General features: G+C 48.0%; 1 protein-coding gene across 2 annotated transcripts in view; it reads left to right on the top strand.

Moving 5' to 3' along the window:
* Positions 1 to 12161, top strand: part of LOC142257265 (membrane-spanning 4-domains subfamily A member 4A-like) — a 56217-nt gene that overhangs the window by 17459 nt on the left and 26597 nt on the right. For both annotated transcript variants that reach the window (XM_075329431.1, XM_075329430.1), the window contains exons 2-3: positions 3825 to 4003; positions 5769 to 5900. In XM_075329431.1, the coding sequence (XP_075185546.1) occupies positions 3842 to 4003; positions 5769 to 5900 (294 nt within the window). In that variant the 5' untranslated portion in view covers positions 3825 to 3841. The remainder of the gene's footprint in view (positions 1 to 3824; positions 4004 to 5768; positions 5901 to 12161) is intronic.

Raw genomic sequence — 12161 nt, 5'->3', positions numbered from 1 at the left:
AGTTCATCCAGAGTGATCATGGGACTCTTGGCTGCATCTCTGATCAGTCTTCTCCTTGTTTGAGATTAAATTTTTAAGGGATGGCCGGGTCTTGGTAGATTTGCAGTGGTATCATACTCCTTCCATTTCAATATGATCGCTTGCACAGTGCTCCTTGGGATGTGTAAAGTTTTGGAGATCTTCTTGTAACCAAATCCGGCTTTAAACTTCTCCACAACAGTATCACGGACCTGCCTGTTGTGTTCCTTGGTCTTCATGATGCTATCTGCGCTTTAAACAGAACACTGAGACTATCACAGAGCAGGTGCATTTATACGGAGAACCTAGAAAAATAGAGGAAGGATCCAGCACCATTTTTCTTTTTCAGTAAAAACATCAAAGCTTTATTGTAAATGGTTAAAAATAGTCATAAAGTGAAGACCAAGGTGTTGAAATGGCAAGGGGAAACTTAACGCGTTTCGGACTTCATTTTTAAAAGCATACAGAGTCCTTAATCATAAGTAAACCAAAATCTTGCCACATCGCTGTTAAGTAGACTGAGTGAACAGCAGAAAAGAGGAAAAGGAGGAGGGGCAGAGAAAGTCCTGATTGAGCAGACATACAGGTGGTTAGAAGGCAGGTAATCCCACCATCCTTAGAGAGAATTCCAAAAAGGTTAGAGAAGGAAAAATAAGAATATGTGCATTCAACAATCTGAAGTCAAACATATATATACCATCCTTTAAACGGCAATATAATCAAGTGCCTCTTAAGCTAAGGAGAATCCATTAATCTGTCAATAAGTGTACAATTATGTGTTTCGCTATATGTGTGTTATACACATATAAATGTATATTTTGCTTGAACTTTAATATAACGAAACACATAATTGTACACTTATTGACAGATTAATGGATTCTCCTTAGCTTAAGAGGCACTTGATTATATTGCCCTTTAAAGGATGGTATATATATATATGTGTGACGCCCTGGGCAAGCCAGGGGTCACAGGTCACAACAACACACACACCCCACATCCCTGCAGGAACACCTAGGTCAGACAAGAAACCCTTGTTGCCTTCCTCCAGGGGCTGATGATCACACCAGGGGGTGGGCCAGGCGGTTGGTCTCCACCCATCAAGGAGTTCACAGCCCTGGAGGTGGGAAAACCAGGCAGATAAGCTAGGGAAGTGAAGGAGTAAACAGTGAAGTAGAAGGAAGGAAAGTAGTGGAAGAGAAAAGTGGCAGTTTGAAGCCTGAAGTTGGTCCGGGTGTGTGCCCCGGACTGAGACAGCAAGGTTGACAGACGGCGGTGACCGTCTGCAGGAGAGAGGTTGCTCGGAGGTTGCCGAAAGGACCGTGGACGGGTGGTGACTCGGCGGTACCGGAGCGGTATACAAAGAACAGTCAGCACCAGTGGCAGGGGCCTTTCGGATCCCGGCAAGGCTAGGAGTCCCCGAATTTGCTAAATCCGTCAGTGAAGGGGACCTCCGGGTCTCCCAGCAGCAAAGTCCCGAGTGAAGGCAACAGTCCAACCGTGAAGGGGAGACACCGCCACCGCCAAGGCACCAGTTTCCCAGGGCCAGCGCCTGCGGGCAAGAGTGGGGCTCCTCTGGCCCATATCCAAGTCGGGGAGCGGGTTACCGGTGGGAATCCATCGCTACCAACATTGAACTTAGGTGCAGGGAAGAGACTGTCACCGCTAACTGCAGGGAACATCAGCACCGCAGCCGTCCGAGGGAACCGTCCAACCAGCCGTTTGTTTACCGTGAACTGTGTCATCATCTTTGGGCTGAGTGAGTACCTCAGTGCCGTGCGGCACAGCGCTGCCCCCTGCGTCCCTGCACCTCCACAGGCCCCATAACCCGCCTGTCCACCATCCCAACCCCATTACCGGGCACCCGGGATCACCAAACCCTCTACCCACGAAGGGGCAAATCAACAACTAGCTGCTCCATACCACCACTCCCGGGATCCCCAGACAGAGCAGCGGTGGTGTCCACACAATAACTACAACCGTGGGTGGCGTCACAGACTTTAATCCAATCCCCCACCAACAAATCAATCCCACCTTTCACTCACGGGCGAGGAGTGCCGCTCGAGACCCCCGGGATCCGGCCCACCGCTCGAGCCACCACAGAGCAGCAGCAGCCGGACCCGAGCAGTGGGGTGAGCGCAGTGTTGACACACTCCTGCCTGCCCGCGACATATGTTTGACTTCAGATTGTTGAATGCACATATTCTTATTTTTCCTTCTCTAACCTTTTTGGAATTTTTTCTAAGGATGGTGGGATTACCTGCCTTCTAAGGGGTGCTTCACACACAGCGAGATCGCTACTGAGATCGCTGCTGAGTCACGGTTTTTGTGACCTCATTAGCGATCTCACTGTGTGTGACACTGAGCAGCGACCTGGCCCCTGCTGTGAGATCGCTGCTCGTTACACACAGCCCTGGTTCGTTTTTTTATTGTTGCTCTCCCGCTGATAAGCACACATCGCTGTGTGTGACAGCGAGAGAGCAACAATCCTGAATGTGCAGGGAGCAGGAGCCGGCGTCTGACAGCCTGCGGTAAGCTGTAACCAAGGTAAACATCGGGTAACCAAGGTGGTTACCCGATATTTACCTTCGTTACCAGCCTCCGCAGCTCTCACGCTGCCGGTGCCGGCTCCTGCTCCGTGCACACACTAAGCTAAGCGGTGTGCGCTGGTAACTAATGTAAACATCGGGTAACCATACCCGATGTTTACCTTAGTTACCAGTGTCCGCAGCTTCCAGACGCCGGCTCCGTGCAAGCGCAGCGTCGCTTGCACGTCGCTGCTGGCTGGGGGCTGGTCACTGGTCGCTGGTGAGATCTGCCTGTTTGACAGCTCACCAGCGACCATGTAGCGATGCAGCAGCGATCCTGACCAGGTCAGATCGCTGGTCGGATCGCTGCTGCATCGCTAAAGTGTGAAGGTACCCTAACCACCTGTATGTCTGCTCAATAAGGACTTTTTCTGCCCCTCCTCCTTTTCCTCTTTTCTGCTGTTCACACAGTCTACTTAACAGCGATGTGGCAAGATTTTGGTTTACTTATGATTAAGAACTCTGTATGCTTTTAAAAATGAAGTCCGAAACGCGTTAAGTTTCCCCTTGCCATTTCAACACCTCGGTCTTCACTTTATGACTATTTTTAACCATTTACAATAAAGCTTTGATGTTTTTACCGAAAAAGAAAAATCGTGCTGGATCCTTCCTCTATTTTTCTTGGCGTTCCTAACCGGTCAGGACTCACCGGTGGATCCTAGGCACCCGTAAGGAGCAGCAGTCTCGATTGCAGGTGAGCGGAGAATTTTCCTTTTTGGCATTTATGCGGGGACTTGATTACACAGAGGTGGCTTATATTTATCATCATCAGTCATTTAGGACAACATTGGATCATTCAGAGATCCTCAATCAACTTCTGGAGTGAGTTTGCTGCACTGAGAGTAAAGGGGATGAATAATTTTGCACGCCCCAATTTTCAGTTCATTCTTTTTTACAAAAGTTTAAAATAAGCAATAAATTTCGTTCACCTTCACAATTGTGTCACACTTGTTGTTGATTCTTCACCATAACATTAACATTTTTATCTGTATGTTTGAAGCCTGAAATGTGGGAAAAGGTTGAAAAATTCAAGGGGGCCGAATACTTTCACAAGACACTGTACAATTGTAATGAAAAGGACAAGTTTATATTTATAGCGACTCGTATGCATATGGATTACAATTTCCTGCTATGTGTAATATGAAGAGCTGCTCCGGAGCACAAACTGCAGCTCATACAACAAATATAATAAGAACTTCTCTGCTTCTTACATTTGTCTAGTCTTTCCGGGCAGAATCATGTCCAGCAACGCACGTGTGGAAAGTCTCGTCATTCTGCCGCACGTCAGTCCAGAAAATAATCAGCCTACGGATTCTCAGGAAGAGCAAAGTAAATATGTTCCAGCTGAAATGCCCAAACGTTTTTTGAAATTTTTCCAAGGAGAACCTGAAGTCCTTGGGGTAGGTATATTTCATTAATACTTGTCATTCACCAACATTGGCTCCTGTCCCCATAGCTACTTACAGGTGATTGCATGTCTTCTCGGTGGGCAAAATGTATTCAAGTACATAGGAGAAATATATAAAAAGAAGTGTAAGCTATGGTCCTCAATAGGGATAATAATAATACAGCCTCAGGGTGGAAAAATGATCCCGAGCAGAGCACTGTTATCAGTGTTACAAATATGGGGCTCATGTTATGTAGCAAACTGACAACAAACATTCAGAAAGACCTATTTGCCTAAAATGGTTCAAAGTTCAAGGTGTTCCGTTGCGACTGTAAGCACCAATGAAGGTTCCTCTGAGTGCGTCTGTGTTGTTGACTGCGGCAGATGTTTACGTCTATGGCCGCAAGATGACACAGGAGCCCCAGATGTAATGTATAGAAAAGGAAGGATTCAGTCCATGTTTTAAAACAAGAGCAAATTTTATTAATTGACTTGATAGAACTAATATACACTACTCACAAAGAATTAGGGATATTTGACTTTTGGGTGAAACTTATGTAAAACGTAAAACGTTCCCGCTACAGTGATATTTTATCATGAAAGTCGGGCATTAACATAGACACAGCAATGGTGATTTCCTCATGTCAAACAATTTATAAAAAGAAAAGCTAACAACAGTGCTGGGTATAACCCCGAAAAATGTCAATATCTCAGCTAACTTGTAATATGGCCTTGAGCATCATTTACAGCTGACACCAATGTCTCCTGCTGGTCACAAGTGGAGTTATTGTCTTCAAAGACTTGGCATCCCACTCTTCTTAAAGGGCGGTCCTCAGGTCATTGAGCTTCTGTGGTACACAGTTACGAACCTCTATATGGCGACTCAACTGATCCCATAGGTTTTCTATGGGATTCAGGTCTTAAGAAAGTGCAGGTCGCTCCATTTGAGGGACCCCAGGGATAGGCAGAGGGATAGTCAAGTCACTGTCTGGACTCAGAATACCTGGAGGTAGTGGATAAGAGCAAATATGATAATATATTTAATGAAGAGAGTGAAGAAATATAGGGGTGCCTTAAGTTGGAAACAATAGTATGGTAGGAGAGTGATGCACAAATTGGATAATGTGGGAACCACTGGATATCAGTGTGCTGCCCACAAGGTCTTGGTGTGATTTTTTTTGGGGGGGGGATTCTTTGGCTCTCATTTTACCAGTAATGAATGGTTCTGAGTGTCGCTACTATTGGGGTGGGCTCTGGGTGTGACTACTTGGGTGGGTGGGGGATGGCAGCCATCAAAAGACTCCAGCAAAATGGTAACCAGCCATTTCCAACAAATTTGAACTAAAAAATGTCACATTCTGGGGAATCCAAAATTTGGGAGATATTTAGAGCAAATTTGTTTGTGCTTAATTGATTCACTCATCTCTAATTGACACGTTTCCTAAAATGGCCACCAAAATAAATCAAAAAGTGGCAAACACTGTATGTGGGAAACCCCAACAATCACTACAACATAAGATGTGACTCTCTTCTGAGAGCGTTGACCCGCTATTTCCAGTTGAGAATAACCAGGATAAAGATTTGACTGTAACGGTCCCAGAGCTTCATCCAGAAATGAAACCAACTGACCATGAGAAGAGCAATGGACTGAAGACTCCATCATAAAAGAGCTGGAGACTTGTCTTTCTCTATTCATCTGTACAGTGTATGTTATGTGTCAGGTTAAGAGGGTGGAGACAAATTGAGGCAATTACTAACCTTTGTTCCTCCCGTTACAGGTGACCCAGTTGATCATAGGATTAAATCACATATTCTTCGGCATCATCTTCATAGTCATAACTGAGAAGGCTCACTTATATATTGTGAGCATAATATATTATACTGGTGTCCTTGTTTGGTCCGGAATCATGGTAAGAAAATGCATGTAAGCAAAACAGTAGAAAATAAAAATAAAAATTCTCATCAAAATGATGGACACCGGTCTGACAACTGATTGAAACCATTTGTATGTCAACATGATAGTTCGTTAATCGTTATCCATTATATAAAGAATTCAGTTGTCACGGTTCCATCTGCAGAGCCTCTTGTGCTCTGTTATGTTCTGCCATGCTCTCCTGCAGAGCCAGTACTTGCCTGTTCCGCCACGCAGAGCGTTTTGCAGGTTTAGATGCTCTGTTTGTCTTGAGCTCCTGTGGATGGGTTGTTTCTCTGCACTGGGTCCTACGCTGGTTCTGGAAGGGGCTTTCTCAGAAGCTCCTTGTTCCGGCTAATTGTTCTGCTTCATTAGGGAGCATGCTTGCCCGAAACGTCGCCGGTCGTATTTCCTGTTTCCGCAGTAAGTGCTCTTGGCTCCTGTTTGTGTACAGTTATCTGATCTTGGCTTCTCAACCCTGGACTGTAGTTTACTCTGCTCAGCCCACCCCCTGTTGTTACCTCCTGGCTTCTGACCTCGGACCTTCTACTGACCACATCTCCTCCTGCTCCCTGTTTCCTTTACATACTCTCCTGTACTTTGTGTACTGTGTACTTTGGTTACCAAGCGCAGCGTCGTTACACGGGTCGCTGGTGGCTGATCTCTGATTGCTGTGGAGATCTGCCTGTTTGACAGCTCACCAGCGACCATGTAGCGACGCTCCAGCGATCCCTGCCAGGTCAGATCGCTGGTGGGATCACTGGAGCGTTGCTAAGTGGGACGGTACCTTTACTAAAGGACCATATAATCCAGTGATAATTGGGAACAATAGAGAGTCAAACAGAGCTTTGGCATTAGCAGTGATTAGAGTATATAAATAGAGTAGAGCACAACACTTCTGACTCTGATCAGGTAGGCCTCGATAGGTTACAAACTCGTAATTAAATAGAATGTACCTGAGCACTCCCAATTAGGTTATAAAAAAAAAGTTTATTTTGTAAAGTAGCAAGTCCAGTATATGGGGGAAAAGGTTTCGGCCAACACACATTGACCTTCATCAGTCCGTGTGCTGCTGGCTGGGAAACTGCTTGGATAGGTTTCCACCTCTGTAGATGAGTGCTCATATACACAGGTGGACACCGCTTGCACAACCCACGCCACCTATCCAGGCAGTTGTAATGAAAAAAGCTTTTAACCAGCTCACCTGTATAGGAACACCTCCCTGACGTAGAAGCAAGGATAACAGCGTTGCTGGAGCAGGGACTTGAAATAGAAAAAATCTCCAGCTTCCAAATGCATAAAATCAATTTCTTTTATTCCAAAATTAAAATCCAAAGTACAGGACTTGATCCAAAATAATAAGAGAAATTTGAAATGCAACGCGTTTCAGACAAGATGTCCTTTGTCAGAGCATATGGTTATGTTCCATAAAGGCGCACTTTTAACCTTTAGGAGATAAATGACACAGGTGGTGTGATCAAATGATCCCAAATGAAGGGGAAATTAGTACCAAGCTGTGGCAGCATAATACCCGTAAGGGCTTTACAAAATGTGAAATAAATTGTCAATCAATTTTGTATATTTAGATACCGACAACAAAATAAACAATCCATTAAAACACCATTGTGCCCATATCATACATGTATATTAGACACAGCAAAGACCCCCCCCCCCTATTTTTGTCTCCATAAATTAACTGGAGTCCCGTAACATGAGAAATCCTGCTGTATCTGTAATTCAAATATAAATGCAACCAATTCTACAGCAAAGATTCAGAAAAAGAAAGGGGGGAAAGAGGGGAATTTTCTTCCAAATGTAAATTTAAATGGCGTGTACTATTTAAAACACAATATGAAGCTGCTTAATAATGGTACATGATCTCTCGTCCTGAATTAAATCCATAAGAACACGTGAATAAGTTAAATATCCAAAACGCTTCGCGATTTAATAGATTTCTCCTATGGTGACCACCACGACAGCAAAAAAAACACCCTTTCAATGCCTGAAATTTTAAGGGTAGGAGTGGATGTATCATAGGCATCAATAAAATGTTGTGCTATAGAAGATAGATTGGTGCACGGAGTTAGGGGCACTTTGCACGCTGCGACATCGCAAGCCGATGCTGCGATGCCGAACACGATAGTCCCCGCCCCCGTCGCAGCTGTGATATCCCTGTGAAAGCTGCTGTAGCGAACATTATCGCTACGGCAGCTTCACATGGACTCACCCGCTCTGCGACGTCGCTCTGGCCGGCGACCCGGCTCCTTATTAAGGGGGCAGGTCGTGCGGCGTCACTGAGACGTCACACGGCAGGCGGCCAATAGGAGCGGAGGGGCGGAGATGAGCGGGATGTAAACAACCCGCCCACCTCCTTCCTTCCGCATATCCTACGGAAGCCGCGGTGACGCCGGTAGGAGATGTTCCTCGCTCCTGCGACTTCACACACAGCGATGTGTGCTGCTGCAGGAGCGAGGAACAACATTGGACCGTCGCGTCAGCGTAATTATGGATTACGCCGACGCTGCACCGATGATACGATTACGACGCTTTTGCGCTCGTTAATCGTATCATCGAACCTTTACACACTACGATGTTGCATGCGATGCCGGAAGTACGTCATTTTCAATTTGACCCCACCGACATCGCACCTGCGATGTTGTAGTGTGCAAAGCCCGCCTTAATGAGACAATGTCAGTGACATGGCCTTGTGACGCCCATGGACTATCAGGTCGTCACAGGGACTTGCACAATCTGCCCTCCCGTAGAGTATCCACCTCCTCCTCCTAACTATATGGTGTTCCCTCCATCGGCTAATCAAATCCTGGATTCACCCTGCACCACACCCACCAAACACACCAGTGGACGGCTTGAGGGAATAGAGTCGCACACCTGGGGGGTTTGGGAGGGGAGGTGAGGAGTGAGTAGAAAGGAGAGAGTTGGAGTCAGAGAGTGTGAAAAGTAGGAGTGAGGAGTGAAGAAGTGTCCCTTGAGCTGTGAGGCGCTCCGAGAGGATGGGAGCAGTGACTCCCATACGTAGACTGTCTAGGTGGCAGACGGAGTCTGGGCCTAGAGGAGTCGGACCCCGGTCACAGGGGATTGTGGCAAGGGGCACAGATCTGTCGAGGAGGACAGCCGGCGGCCTTGCACCATCACCGGGCTGGGACCAAGACACGACGGGGTACATGGATCCTAGGTCGGGGAGTAGCTTCAGGCAACCCGATAATTTACCCGTGGAGAACGGAGTCTTCAAGATCCGTTCCCAAGCGCTCCTAAATCGGGTACTGGCGCAACGAGGGGGATAGGACTTGCCACTCAAAACGGTCCAGAAAATCCCAAGCGTGAGCCCTGAGAGCAAGCTCCCACACTTAGCCATAGTGGGGAGCGGGACCCGGCAAGTTTCATAATACCGGGACCAACAAGAAGTGAACTTAGTGCCAGGAGGCAGGTCACGGATCACCAGGCAGCACCATTGGGGACGGGACCCAAACCAAGCTACCCTCGACGGCAGCAGTGTCCAGAACTTTGGTTTATCCAGTTGTGGCCCCCTTTGTATTAAACGGCACTTTTCCCCCCTTATGCACCAAGTCCTGGGGTTTCCCCCCTACCTGTAGAGGGTCACAACACCTGGCTGCCCAACTCCATCATCCCTTGGTACTCCCAATGACAGTGGTGGTACTCCTAGTTACCACACACCATGGGTGGCGTCACGAACTCTATAACCTCCCCTGTAAATACCCCCTTTTATTTGAGAGGCCGCACGACCCCCGGGTCCGGAGACCCTCGAGCCACTGAGAATCCGGATCCAAGCAGCTCGGCTGCTTCCACGGGGGCGGTACACTCTGAAAATCACTTCTTAAGCGGGCATATGCTACAGCCTACATATTTAAGATCACATTCAGTACATTCCAATAAATAGACTGTGTTTTTGTTTTGCAGTTAATGTACTGTTTAATATCGTGTGTCACACTGGAATCATAATTGGAAACATTTTTTGATACTTTTGCATGAGTGCAAGTTCTACAGTTTGAGCAGTTCCCCAGCCAGCAGCACATGGACTGATGAAGGTCAATGTGTGATAACCGAAACGTTTTCACTCATCTACGCGACTTGCTCCTTCACAAAATAAACTTATTTTCTCACCTGATTGTAAGTCCTCGGGTACCTTCTATATAATTAGAGTATATAAGACACGATGGACCAGATGTTTTGTCTGCCCCAGTCTGATGTTAACCAGGAAACGGAGCAGCACCGGCTGACAGTCCGGTTCAGTGACTGGGTCATTTCTCTGGCAGATATTCTGAGCCCTGACTCCATGGATGTCTGGATCAGCAGATAGGGATAGTGGCCAAGTTTTGCTTTGGCTATATTATTTTGTCCAGCCTCCAGTGTACTGTCAGAAAGGTTATGCAACAGAGCAGGGGGCTTTGTCCCACCCAAGCAGACCAGGTTGTCCTCTGAAAGTATGCAAACCTTAAATTGTCAAGATGAATCAATGGCAATTTTCATTCGGCATATGCAGATACCAATAATTGCATTGACGGTAGCACCTGCCTGCCTTTCCATCTCATTCTACACTGTTCTGCTGTCATCACACATCCACCTGTCCATTGCGTTCTGGATTTACACTATGCTGCTGCCATTACTGGCCATACACAACTAGACATCTCCTTTATATTATACTGTACGGTTGCCACCACTGTCAATAAACGATCTAGCAGTGCACCCCCTATTCAATGCTAGATTGATCGCTATGGGTTAATATTTAAAAACTCTAAGTTTGCCAATCTGACATGTTTCGCCGGTATATACCGGCTTCTTCAGGAGGGAAGGGGTTAGCCTACTTTGGTCTCTTCTTTTGCCATAGCCTCAGTATAATCAATTGCTGTAAATAGCAAATATCCCAATAAACCTAAGGTGGTGTAGGGCAGTGGAAAGAATAGCTGCCTTAAGCTAGAGTCACACTTGCGAGTGACTCGCGTGAGTCTCGCATCGCAACACCCCGCACGGCTGCACACTCTCCTGACAGGAGCGGGTCGGCTGCATCTATTTCTATGCAGCTGAGACGCTTGTGTGCGGAGAGTGTGTGGCTGTGCCGAATGATGCAAGACGATATGATGTGATGCGATGCGAGGCGATGTGATGTGAGTTGAGGCGAGGTGAGATGAGGCAATGTGATGCGATGCAAGGCGAGGCGATGTGAGGTGAGGTGAGGCGAGGCGAGACGAGGCAATGCGATGCGATGCAAGGCGATGTGAGGTGAGGTGAGGCGAGGTGAGACGAGGCAATGTGATGCGATGCAAGGCGAGGCGATGTGAGGTGAGGCGAGGTGAGACGAGGCAATGTGATGCGATGCAAGGCGAGGCGATGTGAGGTGAGGCGAGGTGAGACGAGGCAATGTGATGCGATGCAAGGCGAGGCGATGTGAGGTGAGGCGAGGTGAGACGAGGCAATGTGATGCGATGCAAGGCGAGGCGATGTGAGGTGAGGCGAGGTGAGACGAGGCAATGTGATGCGATGCAAGGCGAGGCGATGTGAGGTGAGGCGAGGTGAGACGAGGCAATGCGATGCGATGCAAGGCGAGGCGAGGCGATGTGAGGTGAGGTGAGGCGAGGTGAGACGAGGCAATGCGATGCGATGCAAGGCGAGGCGATGTGAGGTGAGGTGAGGCGAGGTGAGGGGAGGCAATGCGACGCGATGCAAGGCGAGGCGATGTGAGGTGAGGTGAGGCGAGGTGAGACAAGGCAATGCGATGCAAGGCGAGGTGAGGCGATGTGAGGTGAGGCGAGGTGAGACGAGGCAATGTGATGCGATGCCAGGCGAGGCGAGGCGATGTGAGGTGAGGCGAGGTGAGACGAGGCAATGTGATGCGATGCAAGCTGAGGCGAGGCGATGTGAGGTGAGGTGAGGTGAAGCGAGGCAATGCGATGCGATGCAAGCTGAGGCGAGGCGATGTGAGGCGAGGCGAGGTGAAGCGAGGCAATGCGATGCGATGCAAGCTGAGGCGAGGCGATGTGAGGCGAGGCGAAGTGAAGCGAGGCAATGCGATGCGATGCAAGCCGAGGCGATGTGAGGTGAGGTGAGGCGAGGTGAGACGAGGCAATGTGATGCGATGCAAGGCGAGGCGAGGCGATGTGAGGTGAGGTGAGGCGAGGTTAGGTGAGGCGATGCGATGCGATGCAAGGCGAGGCGAGGTGAAGCAAGACGATACGATGCGATGCAAGCTGAGGCGAGGCGAGGTGAAGCAAGACGATACGATGCG

Source organism: Anomaloglossus baeobatrachus, chromosome 11 (genome assembly GCF_048569485.1).
Source record: "Anomaloglossus baeobatrachus isolate aAnoBae1 chromosome 11, aAnoBae1.hap1, whole genome shotgun sequence".
Taxonomy (NCBI): domain Eukaryota; kingdom Metazoa; phylum Chordata; class Amphibia; order Anura; family Aromobatidae; genus Anomaloglossus; species Anomaloglossus baeobatrachus.
Note: the sequence above shows the minus strand (reverse complement) of the source record. Positions and strands in the feature narration are given on the sequence as shown.